The sequence below is a fragment of the Anabrus simplex genome, chromosome 1, assembly GCF_040414725.1.
Source record: "Anabrus simplex isolate iqAnaSimp1 chromosome 1, ASM4041472v1, whole genome shotgun sequence".
Classification (NCBI taxonomy): Eukaryota; Metazoa; Arthropoda; class Insecta; order Orthoptera; family Tettigoniidae; genus Anabrus; species Anabrus simplex.
Window position 1 is genome coordinate 673595435 of NC_090265.1, and position 18470 is coordinate 673613904.

At 42.0% G+C, this 18470-nt stretch overlaps 1 protein-coding gene across 1 annotated transcript; it reads left to right on the forward strand.

Annotated features, from left to right (window-relative positions):
• The first annotated feature begins 666 nt into the window (after positions 1-666).
• LOC137496875 (alpha-crystallin B chain-like) lies at positions 667-8575 on the forward strand. The gene is made up of 4 exons (XM_068227241.1): positions 667-868; positions 6742-6954; positions 7037-7258; positions 8287-8575. Exons 2-4 carry the CDS (start codon positions 6742-6744, stop codon positions 8401-8403), a joined length of 552 nt encoding a protein of 183 aa, XP_068083342.1. The 5' UTR covers positions 667-868; the 3' UTR covers positions 8404-8575.
• Positions 8576-18470: the final 9895 nt, after the last annotated feature.

Below are 18470 nucleotides of genomic sequence, written 5' to 3' on the forward strand. Positions count from 1 at the left end.
CTAAGTCAAAATAAAACTTTTAAAAAAACCGTATATTGGGGCATGCTACGTATTAACATTTCTCTTAATTGTGTTTCTACCGGGCGAGTTGGCCGTGCGCGTAGAGGCGCGCAACTGTGAGCTTGCATCCGGGAGATAGTAGGTTCGAATCCCACTATCGGCAGCCCTGAAGATGGTTTTCCGTGGTTTCCCATTTTCACACCAGGCAAATGCTGGGGCTGTACCTTAATTAAGGCCACGGCCGCTTCCTTCCAACTCCTAGGCCTTTCCTATCCTATCGTCGCCATAAGACCTATCTGTGTCGGTGCGACGTAAAACTCCTAGCAAAAAAAAGAAAAAAATGTGTTTCTGTCAAATCTTTCTTCCCTTTTTTCACACCAGGCAAATACTGGGGCTGTACCTTAATTAAGGCCACGGCCGCTTCCTTCCAACTCCTAGGCCTTTCCTATCCCATCGTCGCCATAAGACCTATCTGTGTCGGTGTGACGTTAAGCCCCCAGCAAAAAAAAGTCCTTCTTCCCTCCCGCCAAGAAATTCCCTTCTTCGCTTCCCGCTCCCCTATTTCATAGCTGACGTGGGGGCTCGAATGCATTTCAGCGAATCAGCTTTGAGTACGTGTGATGTCACTGACCGTCGATGGCTGCAAACAGCTGCGCGGATGGAACGGTGTAGAAAGTTCTGAGAGATTCTTTCGCAGAAGAACCCAAAGTCGTTGTGCCTCTGTCTAGTATATTCCAGATAATAGATCATTGTGCGTATATAAGTGTGACAGTAGTAAGATAATATTATTGTTTGAGATTGCTCGGTGCGAGTTCACTTTGAAGAATTCGCTTGCTGTTACGGGACTTCACTTTTCTATCGAACCAAGGTGAGTAGTTAAAGCTTCTCATATTGCAATTTTGCGGATTTTATAATACATATGGGCTGTACCTACTGGATCAGTTTGTGATTTTCGTTTCTTTCAATTTGAACCTTTCGTCGTAAAGGATCCTTCGTGTACCTACGTCGTATTTAAATGGGCCGATATTTCTCAAAATTTTCTTAGAATAATTTTGATGGATATAATCACTACTCTTTAAAGGTGGTGGTATTCGCCCGGACTTCATGAACTCAATTTCACACTCTGTGTACGTATCTTGAGATTTACGCATTATGCTGCTGATCCACTCCGAAGAAATTTCATTCCCATCCGTATTTCTGGTCCTAAACTTGTAAACTCTTGGCACACACTACAACCCAGCATTTTATTTTTCGTCTAAAGCTGCTCTATTATCTAAAAGAAAGGATTTTTCTGAGGTAATATCCAATAATCGGGCGATCATGGTCAGAACTGCAGTGAATCCATCGGTGCTTGCAAGTTATTCATTCTCTTGATTCACTGTTCACAGGTTCGGGAGATACCTTGTAAGAATCATCGTGCTTATTTTTATTGCGCACCGGTAAAAATACTTCGTTGATTTCATTTTTCTTGACTTGTGAATCATGTGTACCCCCTACTCGTACTAAATAAGTATGAACTCGCTTGCCTCGGTAACACAATACGACTATCTTATGCTTTTCAAATTCATTTAAAACAATGAAAGCAATTAAATCTAAACCGCAGATTTTTCACTGTAACGATTAGCTGTTTGCTGCTCTTTTTGCAATATGGATACTTTTACATTCTCCTTGAGAAGAACAATTTGTTTGCTGAAGGATGAGAAAACCAACCCCTACCCTATTTTATTCCAGTAGCGAAAAATATGGGCTGATAAGAAAGCGGACTAAGATTGCCCCTTTCCTTTCTCTATGACTCATAACTGACGACACGAAACGGTTAATAGAACAGGGATAGTTTTAGAATGGCGGTTTTAAAAAACTGAAACGGTATGCTCGTACGCATTATACCTGAGCTGGGCGTGCACCGGTGCATTAGACATCTACTGGCCGTTGGCACACGCGTATATATAAACGTAACAAAAGCGGACCAACGAGCTCGATTTTGTGCCATAATCATACACTGCTTAGGAAATGTGATGGGAATATCCCAAATGATATGTAATTCAACTTTTTCTTCTGAGAAAAATGTTCCGCTACTAGTCCTATATAGTGCCCTCTTCAGTGTTCCATATGGCAGGTAATAATACAAAAACCTAGTATTTTCGCACCTCTACTCCTTCCTTGTACCCTAATGGACATATTTAACAGCATATGACGGCGCCTACGAGTGAACTGGCGATAGCCGCCTTCTGTACCGTAACCCGAAATGTCCACATTTTGCACTATATATAAATTTTCATAGTTTTCCGTGACTAAAATATAAATAACTAAATGCGCAGAATTAGTCTACTATACATGGAGTTGGCAGTATTACCGGAACCGGGGTAACCCCCGTCCTTCCTCCTCGCCCCGTAAAACGAAGCATCACTAAACGTTTCGCGGATAATACCTTAGCACTAAGATTCTGTCCACCCAACTGTCATACCCCTATTGCCGTACGAAAATGAACAGAAACTGATCTTTTGAATCTATTTTCTAAGAAGCCCCGAAAGTTGGATTTTCGACTGTAATTTAAACACACCATTCGCCGTAGAGCTATTCACTTTGCTCATATTGTTTGTTCTATGTTGTAACGTACTGAAGTTTGAATATCAATATAATTTAGTTGTATCAGTGTCCTTATGACGCCCGTGCATGCGCGCATCACACCCGCACAAGCGCCCTAATTATGTTCTATCATTTTGAAGACTATAACCCCGCCATCCTTGAATCAGGCTACGCTACTGGTGACCAGTCCTAGAATTTAATGTCGAGGTGATGAGGATTTTGAACTTAGGAATGACGATGTCCTGGTTATGGTGTTCTGTGAGTTTGCATCCAGGAGATAGCGGGTTCGAGCCCCACTGTCGACAGCCCTTAAGATGGTTTTCCGTGAATTCCCATTTTCTCACCAGGCAAATGCTGGGGCTGTACCTTAATGCCATTACCGACTCCTCCTCACCCCACCTTTCCTCGCCCATCGTCGCCATAAGACCTTTAAAAAATGTAACTATCAAAACGGTGTTAACAAAGCACTCGTTGCTGGGTCCCCGGTGCTGTTCCCGTCACCCTCGTGGACTGCACTCCGTTTTACGGTCGCATGCCGTTCCTGTCGCCGACCCAATATACAGAGATGTGTTTGGTCGTGCGGTTAGCGTCAAATAGCTATGCGTTGACGTTCGGGAGATGGTGCGTTCGAATACCACCGTCGGTACACTAAAGATTATTTTCAGTGGTTTTGCAGTTTTCTCACCAGGCATATGCTGGGGCTGTACATTAAGGCGACTGTCTTAGACAGGCAATGAGTCTCTTAGACTGCGCACACAGGCTATCATTTCGATGTAGTTCTCGATATTCGTACGTCCATCGAGGGTCGTACAATCGCTTTCATTTTCTTTTTGTATGCACCTTTTGGTCGTATCACTTGCATTAATCAGGAACTTATTTAATCCATTAGATAATGCATGAAAAACTTCAGTTAGAATCGCACAAGTCTCCTTAAAACTTCGACAACTTTCATTTTAGTACTTTTTGTTTGTGATGGGATCAATCCAATAGCGCCTTTTGCGTTTGCCTCGCAAAAAACTGAAATCTGTGTGCGCCTGGCTCTTAAAATTAATGCAAATGCTGCGATGATGAATTCGGAAGATTGTATATTTCAATCCCACTGTACGCAGCCCTGAACATGAGTTTTCCGTAGTTTTCCATTTCCACACATGCAAATATACCTTAATTAAGGACACGACTGCTTCCTTTTCCAGTCCTATCCCACCGTCCGGCTCCATGGCTAAATGGTTAGTGTCCTGACCTTTGGTCGCAGGAATCCTTGGTTCGATTCCTGGCAGGGTCGGCAATTTTAACCTTGATTGGTTAATTTCACTAGCGCGGGGCTGGGTGTGTGTGTTTTCATTAAATCATCACGACGCGCAGGTAACCTACGGGAGTTAGGTGAAAAGAACTGCACCTGGCGACCGGAAAAGTCCTCGTACACTTCCGGCACTAAAAGCAATACACCATTTAATTTCCTATCCATCGTCGCCATAAGGCCTATCTGTGTCGGTGTGACGTACAGGAGGGCAAATTGTAAAAGGAAAATAACCAGGCGTGGCTAAAGTCTGAACCTGTCAGGGAATACTCAAAACCTGAACACTATTCAACCAAAGGCCTTGTTAAGTCATCAAGACTCGTCTAAATTTTCAGATCAAGCTCTCCCGGTTCCGGTAATACTGCCAACTGAATGCAAATGAAATCTAAATTGAATCGATAATATGATCGATATGCAGTTTCTAAACCTTCATTATTTTAAGCAATCTGTGCCAAACACACATTAGACTTTAACATTTCTCGATGTGAATCTTGTTCCTAGCATGATTTCTATAGTTTTGCTTTACTGTGTGAACAGTACTAGTACAAAAAAAAATTATAGGGTGGCCTTGTATCACTGAAAGGTGCGCGTAATATGCTTTATATCTAGCCTAATGTCACAGCCTCCGTGGCTCAGGCGGCAGTGCACCGGCATTTCACCCCTGGGATCAGAGGTTCAAATCCCGGTCATTCCATGTGAGATTTGTGCTGGACACAGCGGAGGCTTGATAGGTTTATCTCCGGGTACTCCGGTTTTTCTTGTCATATTTCATTCCAGCAACACACTCAAATATATCATATCATCTATCTTTTATTAATTATTGCCCCAGAGGAGTGCGACAGGCTTCGCCAACCGGCACAATTCCTATCCTCGCCGCTAGGTGGGGGACTTCGTTCTATTCGTGACCCGCGGAAACAGACTGCGGATTTCTTGTATCTGGCATAATGGGACTGGCCAGGGCGGTTGTGTAGAATAAGTCGATATAGGTTGTTTTACAGTTCGGCGTAGAGCAATAATTGCCACTTGGTTCTATCTAGTAGCATTTGTTATAATTGTATACAGCTGTAAACATCATCTGCTCTTGCCGTCTCTCGCGACACCGCAACAGTGTCGTCACAAATTACCTGCGCCAAATTATTTAAAAATAATCCAAACAATGAAAATCTATACCAAATTATCGGAAAAATGCTTATTTCATATATAGTGAATTTGAGATTGTATTATGTACGAATTTTGCTGAACATTTCAATTTTTATCACAAATTATTCGACAAGAAGTCGGTCAGTTATTTGCGTGAAGGTGATAACAGGCTTATCACTTGTGGTTTTATATTTTTCAAACTTTATTTGAACAGTTTTTAATTTAATGTTTGTATACTTTTGTCTTGTAATCGAATAAATTATGGTGAGACTTACGTATCGGTTACAGAGTGTAGTTGTGCAGTAACTAAAAAATGTATGTACGAATTTTAAGTACGAACAACTAAGAGGTGTATAGTTCGGAATTCAGCAGTTCAGTTGTTAAACCGCGAAGGAGGTCAAGTAAAACCTAAACGTTATTTTGAAGTCTTGAGATAATCTCCATGTTTATACAATTTGACAGTATTGCATTGTTACTAGGCTTTTTTAATGCTTTTTGGTCGGGGCTTGGACTCGTTTGGATCTTTTGCCCCTGTTGGCACCATATTGTATGAACCTGCGTGAAATTGGAATGCCGGTTATGTGGAATGTTGTGTGTGAGGAAGGAAAGATACAAATACCAGGGATATTAATCATTACATTGAAAACTCCTGACCGAGCCGGGAATCGAAACCGGGGCCGCCAGGTGACAGGCGGACGCGTTGCCTCCTTCACCGCGGGGCCAGACTTGTTTTAGACTAATTGCTGTAGTACTTGCTCATACGGTTTAATTTTTATTTGAAGGGGGGGGGGCTTAATCACTTTCATGACGGGTCTGGGATGCCAATTTCCTTTTCTCACAATCGACTAGGTGTGTTCACTTCCTTCCAGCTCCTCTAACAAACGATATATCGTTACCCATTACAGTGCTCCCCTTGCCCAATAGGCCCGACTGCTCTAGTGCAGGGATCCTGTAGGATCTTGTGTTTAGACCTGGCTACTCAAGTTTGCTCTTTCAACGTGCCTTCGGCACATAAATGTTAAGCTGCATTTTTATTTCATAACATTTCTCAATTCATATGATAGCATGTAATAAGTACTCTTCCCAATACAAATAAGCTGGAAAGTTCCCAGCTCATAAATAAAACAATCGGCACAAAATTTAAATCAACCTTTCTTTTCTAATTGGTACTTGGGAGATGTTTTGACATAACCGACTTCTGCGCATTTGTTTCAAACTCGCGTATTGGTAACTAAAATGTATACAGGTCTAAAGGAACGTCCACTTCAATCCAATCTCTATTGATCACTCTCTAGTCTGTCTCCTTGGCTGAATGGTCTTCATTCGAAAGGCCCTGGGGTCAATTCCTAGCCAGGTCAGAGATTTTGAATCTTTCATTTTCAATAAATATTTAATGTTTACGACCGCATTGTAATCGAAATACTTTCAACCTACTAGGTCGTGTATTACATACCTAGTGCGTGTTGAAGAACCCACAACCTCCCAAATTCGTATTGGTTACTTACCAATTGAACTATGGGTGCGGATCCCGCTGGTGTCCGGTTGACTTTTTCGTTACTTACATTTCCTCAACACGTACTATGTACGTAATATGCGACCTAATGCGTTCAAATTATATTTCGATTACTTTCACTTTCCTCTAACAGCAAGTGCTGCATCAGGCCAACGGTAACCACAATCAGTCTAAATTGTTATTAGAAAGTTCTTAACTGTTCCAGATGTCTCTTGCTCCATACATCATGAATGACTTCTTTGGCGGCTGGGACGTTTTCCGCCCAAGATCGCTCTTCGATCAAAACTTTGGACTGGGCCTCTTCGACGAAGAAGTGCTGTTTCCACAACTTAACCCCATGTACTTGAGACCGTGGCGTCGAATGGCTCCCCGTGACAGTGGCGTGTCAAACATTCAGTGCGATAAGGATGGATTCCGGGTAAGGTGGTATTGCTTATTTAAACACGTATAATGATCTGGTTAAATTTCGACAAATTGCTTAGCCTATTTCCTTCTTCCAGGCAAACATTGATGTGCAACAATTCAAACCGGAGGAAATTGTTGTCAAGACTGTAGGAAATTCTGTCCTGGTTGAAGGAAAGCACGAAGAGAGACCAGACGAGCACGGATTCATCTCTCGCGAATTCCAGAGACGGTACACATTGCCCGAGGATGTTGACCCTAGTACAGTTACATCCAAACTCACTTCAGATGGGATCCTCACTATTGAAGCACCGCGCAAGGTATGCACATTTTCATTCAGTAATGAGTTCTTGGTTCTGGGTACTTACAGGGGTTAGACAAGGCTGTGATCTTTCAACTTTGCTGTTCGTAGTTTACATGGATCATCTGCTGAAAGGTATAACATGGCAGGGAGGGATTCAGTTAGGTGGAAATGTAGTAAGCAGTCTGGCCTATGCTGAGGACTTGGTCTTAATGGCAGATTGTGCCGAAAGCCTGCAGTCTAATGTCTTAGAACTTGGAAATAGGTGCAATGAGTATGGTATGAAAATTAGCCTCTCGAAGACCAAATTGATGTCGGTAGGTAAGAAATTCAACAGAATTGAATGTCAGATTGGTGATACAAAGCTAGAACAGGTCGATAGTTTCAAGTATTTAGGTTGTGTATTCTCCCAGGATGGTAATATAGTGAGATTGAATCAAGGTGTAGTAAAGCTAATGCAGTGAGCTCGCAGTTGCGATCAAGTGTTCTGTAAGAAGGAAGTGAGCTCGCAGACGAAACTATCTTTACATCGGTCTGTTTTCAGACCAACTTTGCTTTACGGGAGCGAAAGCTGGGTGGACTCAGGATATCTTATTCATAAGTTAGAAGTAACAGACATGAAAGTAGCAAGAATGATTGCTGGTACAAACAGGTGGGAACAATGGCAGGAGGGTACTCGGAATGAGGAGATAAAGGATAAATTAGGAATGAACTTGATGGATGAAGCTGTACGCATAAACCAGCTTCGGTGGTGGGGCCATGTGAGACGAATGGAGGACTCTGCTATGGAGGGTAAGAGAAGTAGAGGTAGACCAAGACGACGATGGTTAGACTCGGTTTCTAACGATTTAAAGATAAGAGGTATAGAACTAAGTGAGGCCACAACACTAGTTGCAGATCGAGGATTGTGGCGACGTTTAGTAAATTCACGGAGGCTTGCAGACTGAACGCTGAAAGGCATAAGTCTATAATGAAAATGTATGTATGTATCAGTATTTTAATCGTGTTTCTCATAACAAACTGATTCCTTATTACTTTTTTGTTTAGGCTTTGCCTCAACCTGAAGGGGAGCGTGTTGTCCCGATCACCCAAGTACGAGCCCCTGCTGTCACCCAAGTTCCAAAACAAAGTGCCAAGGGAGATAAGGCACAAACTCCAAAGTAATCTGTCTTTCCAAGACAGTTGTGCAAATGCTGAACTTGTTCAAAGTGGCTTCTAATGAAAGGACTTGTAATTGTAAATTTCTGTAGTATACCTTCCATTATTCCAAGAAAACTGATGTGTAGTTGAATTTTTCATTGTATATAGTCATTAATATAAAGATTAAAATTTAGTTTTTTACTTATTCATATTACCAAAAAAAGGAAATTCCTTTAAATGCTCCTTAACCTTGTGAGATTTCCCTTAATGTTCTGGTTATAAGGAAGAAGTCTACATGCCTTCTGGTGGTCCACTTCGTAATGGAGAATTGCTGTTATTGCATCAGATGGCCTTAATAAACAAGCAGTTGGAAATGCAAACAGTGTGAGGTTCTTTCTAATTTCCTTCTAGGACCTTGTAGAGATGAAAATTCGCATGAAACTTGGGTGCATCTGTTTTTGGGGTCTGTTATATTGACTTGCATGTAAACGTATACATGCCAGCAAGTACCAAAAGGTGTCAAAATTAGTGGAATAAGTACTCTCGTACAAATTAATCGGAACAATGGCTTTTTTATTATTTTATAAATGGCGAGTCACGGACCATTGGACCAAATGGAGCCTATTAGCCGCGGGCGACTAGTGGCGCAACTAGTCGCCCGATGCACCTCCCCGCGCATACGCAAACGTCACTGAAGTTCGTGTTCTGACACCAGCTTGACGTAATGCGGAAGATGGAACGCAATTGAGCCAACGATCCACCTAACCATTATCTTTCTTCATTACCTTGTTTGGTTTCGTGCTGTGGCAGAGTGAATATTTTACTTATTGTGATAGTTTATTTATTGTACATCGAGACATCAAATAAACTACAACAGCAAATGAAGAAGATGGCAAAATAATTTGAAAGTCAAATAAATAGTGAAGACCGTTTTTAACTTAGAATGAAAACCGGTCACTTGGGATTTCAGAACTGAAGCTTAGGCCTACAGTGACAAAAACGCTGAATTCTTGGAATAGCATTTTAAAGAACTTTAGGTGAGTATTATAATTTAATTTTTTTTTTTTTTGCTAGTGACTTTACGTCGCACCGACACAGATAGGTCTTACGAGGACGAGGGGATAGGAAATGGTCAAGAGTTGGAAGGAAGCGGCCGTGGCCTTTATTAAGGTACAGCCCCAGAATTTGCCTGGTGTAAAAATGGGAAACCACGGAAAACCATCTTCAGGGCTGCCTACAGTTGGATTCGAACCCACTATCTCCCGGATGCAAGCTCACAGCTGTGCGCTCCTAACCGCTCAGCCAACTCGCCCGGTGTGTATTATAAAACGTTTAGGGCCTACTACTCTTATATGGAAATACAGTATGTAATACCCATATAAATTCTGTAATCGTTTACATTTACAAGTACCATTGATCCATTACATGGCTCTATTAGTGAATTACAGCTCAACTGGAAAACATTTGTTTAGTCCTATGTCATTTCCCGTTATTTCTTCTTTCATGTGGCCAAACAGATCGCAAAATAACGACTTTGACACCCGCAGGTAATTGAAAAGTTTACTGTCATCCTCATTTAGATAGTCAATGTATAATATAATCCTCTTGTCAGCCGAAAAACGAATATAGGATATTTCCGCACTTTCCGAACCCTTCGGTTTTTCCATTTTAATAGAAGAGCAAGAAGTAAGTAGTTCTTCGTAGGACGCCATTCTCTCAACTGACTATTCCCCGCTATGAACCGAGCAAGTATTCACAAGTTGCGCCACTGATCGCCCGGTACTTAAATCCACTGACAACTAGTGGCCCAACTAGTCGCCCACGGCTAATAGCGGCCTACATTGCTATAGAGTATTCGCGTCATAATTAGGTAGGTACTTAGATATATGACAGTGCAATGTGGACTGTGTCGAATTGTACGTGACAACTCGAAGACGATGTCCGAAACGCAACGTAAGTCGTGGATGTCAGTTATTTTTAAGAGATGTCACAAAGCACAGCCCGCTGTGTTGCTTATTCAAAAGAAGTAAAATACATCGGCAGAAATACTTCTGGGATGATCCGGCACTTACAAACGCATAATATCAATGAAGAGGAATCGTCACAAACACCTCCGGCCCGGTCTGAATCACAAGAAACTACCCTGCCGACAACGAATGTGAGGCATCCAGGTACGATTGCATCCTAATAACATTTATTAACAAATTATACGGGTTATTCAGCTAAGAAGTCCACCTGACATAACTCGTGAACAGTTTAAGATACTGGCATTCTGTATTCACTTTCGTTAATGGTAACGAGCTCATAGTTCAACATGCAGTGCTTCCATAGGATTTTGACAAAATTTATCGTCACACACGTTTCCATGTGAGAACTGCTGATGATAACTATCAAGCTTACACTCGTAGTTACTTGGACGTCGCACAGCTCGCAGCACACGACAATCGGTCTCGAGAGCGTTGACAATCACCCCTGCTGAAAGAACTGGATCAAAGTCGGGCATTTTAGATTACACGTTCCACTCATGTGTAATGGGGGTTGCATATGTAGAAAAGCACCCTTTCCCTGTCTCAGGTTCGAATAATGCACGCCTCTAGTATCCAAGTAGGCGTACATCCTGTCTACAGTTATTCACAAATTAGGCATTGTTATTCACCTAAGATGTCCACCCCAAATAAGTCGTGAACAGTTTAAGATGCTGACATTCTGTTTCCACTTTAGTTAATGGTTCATAGTTGAACATGCAGTACTTTTCCAGGTTTTTGACAAAATGTATTGGCTCACACGTTTTCATAAGAGAACGTTATTTCACGCAATAACTACCAATGATATACTATCAAGTTTACAGTCGTAGTTACTGGTACGTCGCACAGCTAGCGCTACAGGGGGATCGGTCTCGGGATTCTCGCGAGTGTCTCGAGATCTGCGACGTCAGTCTCGAGTGAGAGCGTTGCCCATCACTACTGGTAGGTACACGAATGAGTGGTTTAAGTACAGAACCTGACGGCTACTGTAGGTACACGTACCTGAATACTAGAGGCGTACATTATTCATTCAAACTCGAGACGAGGCCTCTGTATTAGTATTACACATTGCACAACTGCAGGCTTATTTCACGCAAATAAAACTATTCAGTTTGACACTTTCACAGCAAATGTTGCCTTAAGTACGGTATCTCTGCCCTAGAAATGAAGTGATTAGCTGGACAATCCATGCCCAAAAAGTAGGACTTCTCATGATGAACATTCGCGATTGCTAGATGGTTTAAATGTTCACAAGTGTTTACCTCTGTTAGTTCTACAATCGTCTCAAATTCGAAAATGACCTGTCTGCTGTAGAACTTGATATAGAAATTGTTCATTTGTGTTTAATGAACATCAGTAACTCTGGAAGGATGATATTCATTTACTTAACTGCCTGTTTAGAGTGGATAGGGGTTTTGGCTGCTCCTTCGGAGTAAAGTTTACGGAAGAAGTCCAAAATCGAGTTGTCAGGAGTGGCTCAATGATAGCCCATTTATTCGAACATTGGAGTCTCATCTTCCCGTCTCAGGCAACGCAGCAAGCGTTCACAAGAGAGGCGGAGAAATGTGGTGTTCTCTTGAGTGGAATTACGAGGTTTCCAGTGCCTAGCAACGAGTATAATTATTAATGGTCTCTGGTAAGACCCTAACTGGAGTATGGTTCCAGTGTATGGGAGCTTCAACAGGATTACTTAATTCAAGTACCCCAAAGAAAAGCAGCTTGATTTGTTCTGGCTGATTTCCGAAAAAAGAGTAGCGTTACGAAAATGTTGCAAAGTTTTGGCTGGGAAGACTTCGGAGAAAGGAGACGAGCTGGTCTACAAATGTTTATGTTCGGAGCTGTCAGTGGACAGATGGCGTGGAATGACATTATTGGACAAATCAATTTGAATGGTGTTTTTAAACGTAGGAAAGATCACAGTATGAAGATAAAGTTGGAGTTCAAGAGGAGAAATTGGGGCAAATATTCATTTATAGGAAGAGGAGTTAGGGTTTGGATTCATTCACTAATGGAGTTGTTCAATACATTTTCATATTATTTACAATTATTTAAGAAAAGCCTAGGAAAACAACAGATTGGGAATCTGCCACCTGGTCGACTGCACTAAATGCAGATCAGTGTTGATTGATTGACTCCTGAACAGTTGAAAACTTTCTGCAGGCAATCGATCGCACTCTTCGCCCCATCAACAGACGGGGAAGTGCCAACGCTATCACAAGGCTCTCGTGTTGCTGGGAACATGTTGCACGAAATGCTGGTGGCTACACTGAGGGCCTTTAAAACGTTGAAGCTTCTATGTATACTATGTATATAAGGAATAAACAGTTGCCTCTACTAAATAATAATAATAATAATAATAATAATAATAATAATTCGTCGCCATAATACCTATATGCGTCATTGCGACGTAAATCCAATACGAATTAATAATAATGATAATAATAATAATAATAATAATAATAATAATAATAATAATAATAATAATAAAAGTTAGCTTCTTTGAAAATTATTTTATTTTCCTTGATGAAAGTAAACGTTAGGAAAATGTATTTCTTTATGACAGGCTTTTCATTTTAATATTTCTCTGATGCAGGAGGCCTAAAGATTTCGACTTCTTTAAATACAGACTTGTTTGAAGAATTTTATGTGCGGAGTCCCATAATCTAAATGGTTTTTGATAAGCCTAGGAGCGAGGGCCGCCAATTTGAACGTATTGGACGGGCTGCCAAAAGCCAGGATCCCATCCTCTTCCTTAGACTTGTGGTTTTAGTGTCTAGCAGAGGGTCAACGTCATCATCCTGCAAAGTAAATAAACAGAAAATGAGTATGTCTGCTCTCTAACAATTAGACATTGAACAACTGCAGGTATAATGAGGATTACACTCGTTTTGGTGAAATAATATCCAGGTTTCATTTCACAGAAAAAGTTGACTAGTGTATCACTGTCCTGGAAAAAAGTGATTAGCTGGAGAATTGTTGTCCATTAACTAGAATTTCTCATAAGGAACATTCAGAATTGCTAGGTTTTTTTTTTTTTTTTTGCTATTTGCTTTGCGTCGCACCGACGCAAACAGGTCCTATGGTGACGGTGCGACTGTGAAGACCTAGGAATAGGAAGGAAGCGGCCGTGGCCATAATTAAGGTACAGCCCCAGCATTTGCCTGGTGTGAAAATGGGAAACTACGGAAAACCATCTTCAGGGCTGCCGACAATGTGACTCGAACCGACTACCTCCCGGATGCAAGCTCACAGTTGCGCGCCCGGTATTAGATGGTTTAGGCCCTTAGAAGTTATGTTTGACCTCTGGTAGCTCTTCAGCCTTCTCAAACTCGAAAAAGTCTTTTCTGTTATAGGAGTTGAACTGTGGGTCATAGTGATGTGTTGAATGAACATCAACAACCCTGAAAGCGTGGTCTTTATTTACTTAATTCCCTGGTTTGGAGGGAGGGTGGTGGCGGGCATAGACTTGGTGTCCCCGTTTCGAGTATTTCACTGCATTTTCCTTTCGTTAGCCACCTACCATGTGCATATCCAGCTGTAATAATCAAGTACAGTACGGTCAAACTTCCAGGCCACATTCCTCACATGCACAAGAAGAAAATATGTTTTATAAACAAAGGTCATGATATGTTTTTTTTTCTTTTGCACGTTGGAGCTCATTTTCTTCTCCCACGCGTAAGGAATATGTCCTGAAAGTTTTATAACTTACGAAGTAGTTGAGAAATCACCTCAACAAAGACAGAGTAAACTTGATTAAAACATGGAATGAACTAGGTCTACACATTCATGCAAGAGTAAGTTTATACAATCAAAGACGTAGAGTGCTTTTCTGCAAGATGAAGCTAACTGCAATTTCTATTTACAGATTTAAAACGTCAAACTGCATGATGAACCAGTAATTGAGTCAAATTGTATAGAATGGAATATTAATTAAATGAATATCGAGTGTTCCATTTTATAGTAAAATTCATATTGGCGCAAGTTGTGTGTCTTATTATTTTGGAGTAGGCCTACAGTACACACGCATTGTGTACCTTCAAATACTTATTTTGTTTAGGTTGATTTTTAATAGAGAAGAGTAGCCAACTGTATAACCTGTATATCACGTACGTAATATACAATAAGCTATTATTTCCAGATATTTTCAATTTTATTTATTTATTTATTTATTTATTTATTTATTTATTTATTTATTTATTTATTTATTTATTTATTTATTTATTGCTGGTGGTTTAACGTCACAGCAACACATCGAAGGTTTTCGGCGACACAATGATGGAAAATGGGTAGGATTGGGAAGATTATGGCTGGCAGGGTTTTTAATTATTTTCCTTGTGTGTAAATGGGATGTCACGCAAAACCATCTTCAGGTAAGTCGACGGTGGGATTCTTAACCAGTTGCTACAGATCATTACATATTAAGTGCCAAGGGTAATCGTTGTAAACATACTATTTTTCATAATAATAATAATAATAATAATAATAATAATAATAATAATAGTCCGCCTCTGTGGTGTAGTGGTTAGCGTGATTAGCTGCCACCCCCGGAGGCCCGGGTTTGATTCCCGGCTCTGTCACGAAATTTGAAAAGTGGTATGAGGGCTGGAACGGGGTCCACTCAGCCTCGGGAGGTCAACTGAGTAGAGGTGGGTTCGATTCCCACGTCAGCCATCCTAGAAGTGGTTTTCCGTGGTTTCCACTTCTCCTCCAGGCGAATGCCGGGATGGAACGTAACTTAAGGCCACGGCCGCTTCCTTCCCTCTTCCTTGCCTATCCCCTCCAGTCATCCCATCCCTCCACAAGGCCCCTGCTCAGCATAGCAGGTGAGGCCGCCTGGGCGAGGTACTGGTCATTCTCCCCAGTTGTATCCCCGACCAAGTGTTTGAAACTCCAGGACATTGCCCTTGAGGCGGTAGAGGTGGGATCCCTCGCTGAGTCCGAGGGAGAAGCCGAACCTGGAGGGTACACAGATGATGATAATAATAATAATAATAATAATAATAATAATAATAATAATAATAATAATAATAATAACGCTAATCTGTGGCGAATGCTGGGATCAAGCCGTTGGCTACCACTGGAATTAGGTTACCCTTTTCGGTGGTAGGTTTAGCGGAAGTGAATCCTTTTTTTTGCTAGGGGCTTTACGTCGCACCGACACAGATAGGTCTTATGGCGACGATGGGATAGGAAAGGCTTAGGAGTTGGAAGGAAGCGGCCGTGGCCTTAATTAAGGTACAGCCCCAGCATTTGCCTGGTGTGAAAATGGGAAACCACGGAAAACCATTTTCAGGGCTGCCGATAGTGGGATTCGAGCCTACTATCTCCCGGATGCAAGCTCACAGCCGCGCGCCTCTACGCACACGGCCAACTCGCCCGGTAGGAAGTGAATCCATAAGCGTTTTGAACTGCAGACAACAGCTGAGGGAGAAGACTGCTGTGTTGTCAAGGCTGCTTCACTAGCTACTGTCCTGGCCCCTGCTCCTGTCAATTTATATATATTACGTAGCACCGACACAGATAGGTCTCACGGCACCAATGGGACAGGAAAGGACTAGGAGTGGGAAGGAAGCGACCGTGGTCATAATTAAAGTACAGCCCCAGCATCTGCCTGGTGAGAAAATGGGAAACCACGAAAAATCATCTTCAGGGCTGTCGACAGTATGATTCGAACCCACTATCTCCCGGATGCGAGCTCACAGCTGTGCTTCCCTAACCGCACGTCCAACTCGCCCGGTGGGGACGGAAGCGGCCGTGGCCATAATTAAGGTACAACCCCAGCATCTGTCTGGTGTGAAAATAGGAAACCACGGAAAACCATCTTCAGGGCTGCTGGCATTTAGATTCGAACCCACCATCTCCCGGATGCGAGCTCACAGCTGTGCACCCCTAACCGCACGGTCAACTCGCCCGGTGAAATACCAGAACTCAGTTATCTATAGTATATAATTAAGTCAGAAGTATGAAGTGAGGAAATATATCCATGGCTTTCTTTTAAAACCTCGTATGTCCCAATGCACCTCCTACCCATTATATTCCTTAAGACTGGTCACGCCTCCCAGCCACATAATTATATCAGTCCGTCAGAATAATTCTCGTTGTGTTCACTTTCCTACGCTGATGTGTAAAGGAAAATGAACCTTACAATACCGCATTTGAGGAATGTCGTTTGCTTGGTGAATTTACGCACTCCGACAATATAACGTACTTAGAGTCAATTTCCTTAACCAATTAGCATACGAAAATGAACGCAATGAAAATTATTCTGTTGGACTGCATTTAAATATGTGGCTGGGAGGCGTAACTAGTCTCACAGAATACCATGGCAAGGAAGAATATTGGGACATACAATGTTTTAACAGGAAGTTACCGATATACGATGAGCAACACATAGTTGTTAGTTAGCAGTGGTGACCTGACGGAGCGAAGCCTAGCGCACCTCTCCCCACGGTCCCCGCACATATCGGACATTCAGCAACCAGCTGCGCGAGGTGAGTCGAGGACACAGAGCCTCGTCTACAAGGTCAGTCTCCGATGCCTTGCCCTCAGAAATACGCGCGACGTTTTCTCTCATTTAAGGTCAGTCTCCGATGCCTTGCCCTCAGAAATACGCGCGACGTTTTCTCTCATTTAAGGTCAGTCTCCGATGCCTTGCCCTCAGAAATACGCGCGACGTTTTCTCTCATTGCTTTCAAGTTTTGTAAATGGATCAATGTGTCAGATGCTTACATTATAACATGCATTAGATTTCCCTCCTCCTCACTTAAGATTTGGGCTTCACCGATAGCCCTGGTAGCCCTCAGTATATCCCACGGCCATGTATTTATGAACCACTATCTATTACGGTTTTCGGTGACGCCGAGGGAATTTTATCCCGCAGGATACTTCTGACGTGCTGGTAATTCTACCCACACGGCGCTGACCTACAGTATTTGAGCACATCCATATACCACCGAACTGGGCTACAATCGAAACTGCAAACTAGGGCTTAGAAAGCCAAGTGCTTAACCATGAGTGCCATGGTGAGGAATCGATGTAGAGTAATCAAAACACGATATATTCTAGCTGATCGACAGCAGTTGCGTTCAATTTTTTTAACGTAATGCCGTGCACGATAAAAGACAAGGTTTAAAAACATGGTGATAAGAATTGAAGCAGTAGAAAGTCTCTTTGAGGGCAGGAGCAGCGATTGGAATTTAGAAGTTGGTGTTGAGGGGTGGGGGGTGTACAGGCAACAAAATGTACCCGAGTTTGTGAGACACAGTGTGTGTGTGCTTGTGTGTGTGTTGGTGGTTAGGGGAGTGGAATATATACATCAAAACTGAAAAAAAAAACTACAAAATGGTAAGTTTGTTGCAGCTCTCTGAGCGAATTTCGACACAGAAGTAAAGGCTGACATTTTACCTGTATATGTATGTTTAGTCCTCAGCCCGAAGGCTGGTTGGATCCTCAACAGCTCCGCTATCAGCTGTCATAGATGGCCTGAGCATCACTGAATAGGCGTACTAGGGAAATGAAGAGTGAGGTAGTTTCCCGTTGCTTTCCTCACCGAGCCAGAAGTTGCTATTACATATCAGTCTGCCAAGCGCACTGAAATGCATGCACCAACTGACCCTATGAGCAATATTTTCACACCATTCATAGCAGGAACTGGCTGCAGAAGGAATGGCATTACTAGCATCACTAATACCTCAGTCACTTTCATTTCGTCAAAGCCAAGGATAGAGCTGAGACAGATCAATGAAAGTAACAAAATTGCTCTAGCCCATACCAGAAGACATAGTGCACTGTACATACTACATCTTGCCAGCAAAGGCACGACAGTTTACCTATTAAGTGTTAATAATAAATTGTCGAGATTTTCATTCATACTATACAATAAAACATTCACCAAAGGAAAAACATTACACATGTATTACAATTAAATAGAAGTACGGCGTGAGTATAGAACTACAAATATTTTAGTATTTAACTGCACACTAAGAAACTATCATAACAGGCAGTGAAGAGACCTCCAGACCGACGAAATCGTGCGGCAAGCGGGTGAATCATACCTCAGTGTCCATG

What these genes read in the sequence shown, in the direction of transcription:
- LOC137496875 (XM_068227241.1), top strand. Translation starts at nt 6,742, where the DNA reads ATGTCTCTTGCTCCATACATCATGAATGACTTCTTTGGCGGCTGGGAC. An exon ending in GCGATAAGGATGGATTCCGG is followed by an intron (nt 6,955 to 7,036) that starts GTAAGGTGGTAT and finishes TCCTTCTTCCAG; the next exon opens with GCAAACATTGATGTGCAACA. An exon ending in CTATTGAAGCACCGCGCAAG is followed by an intron (nt 7,259 to 8,286) that starts GTATGCACATTT and finishes TTTTTTGTTTAG; the next exon opens with GCTTTGCCTCAACCTGAAGG.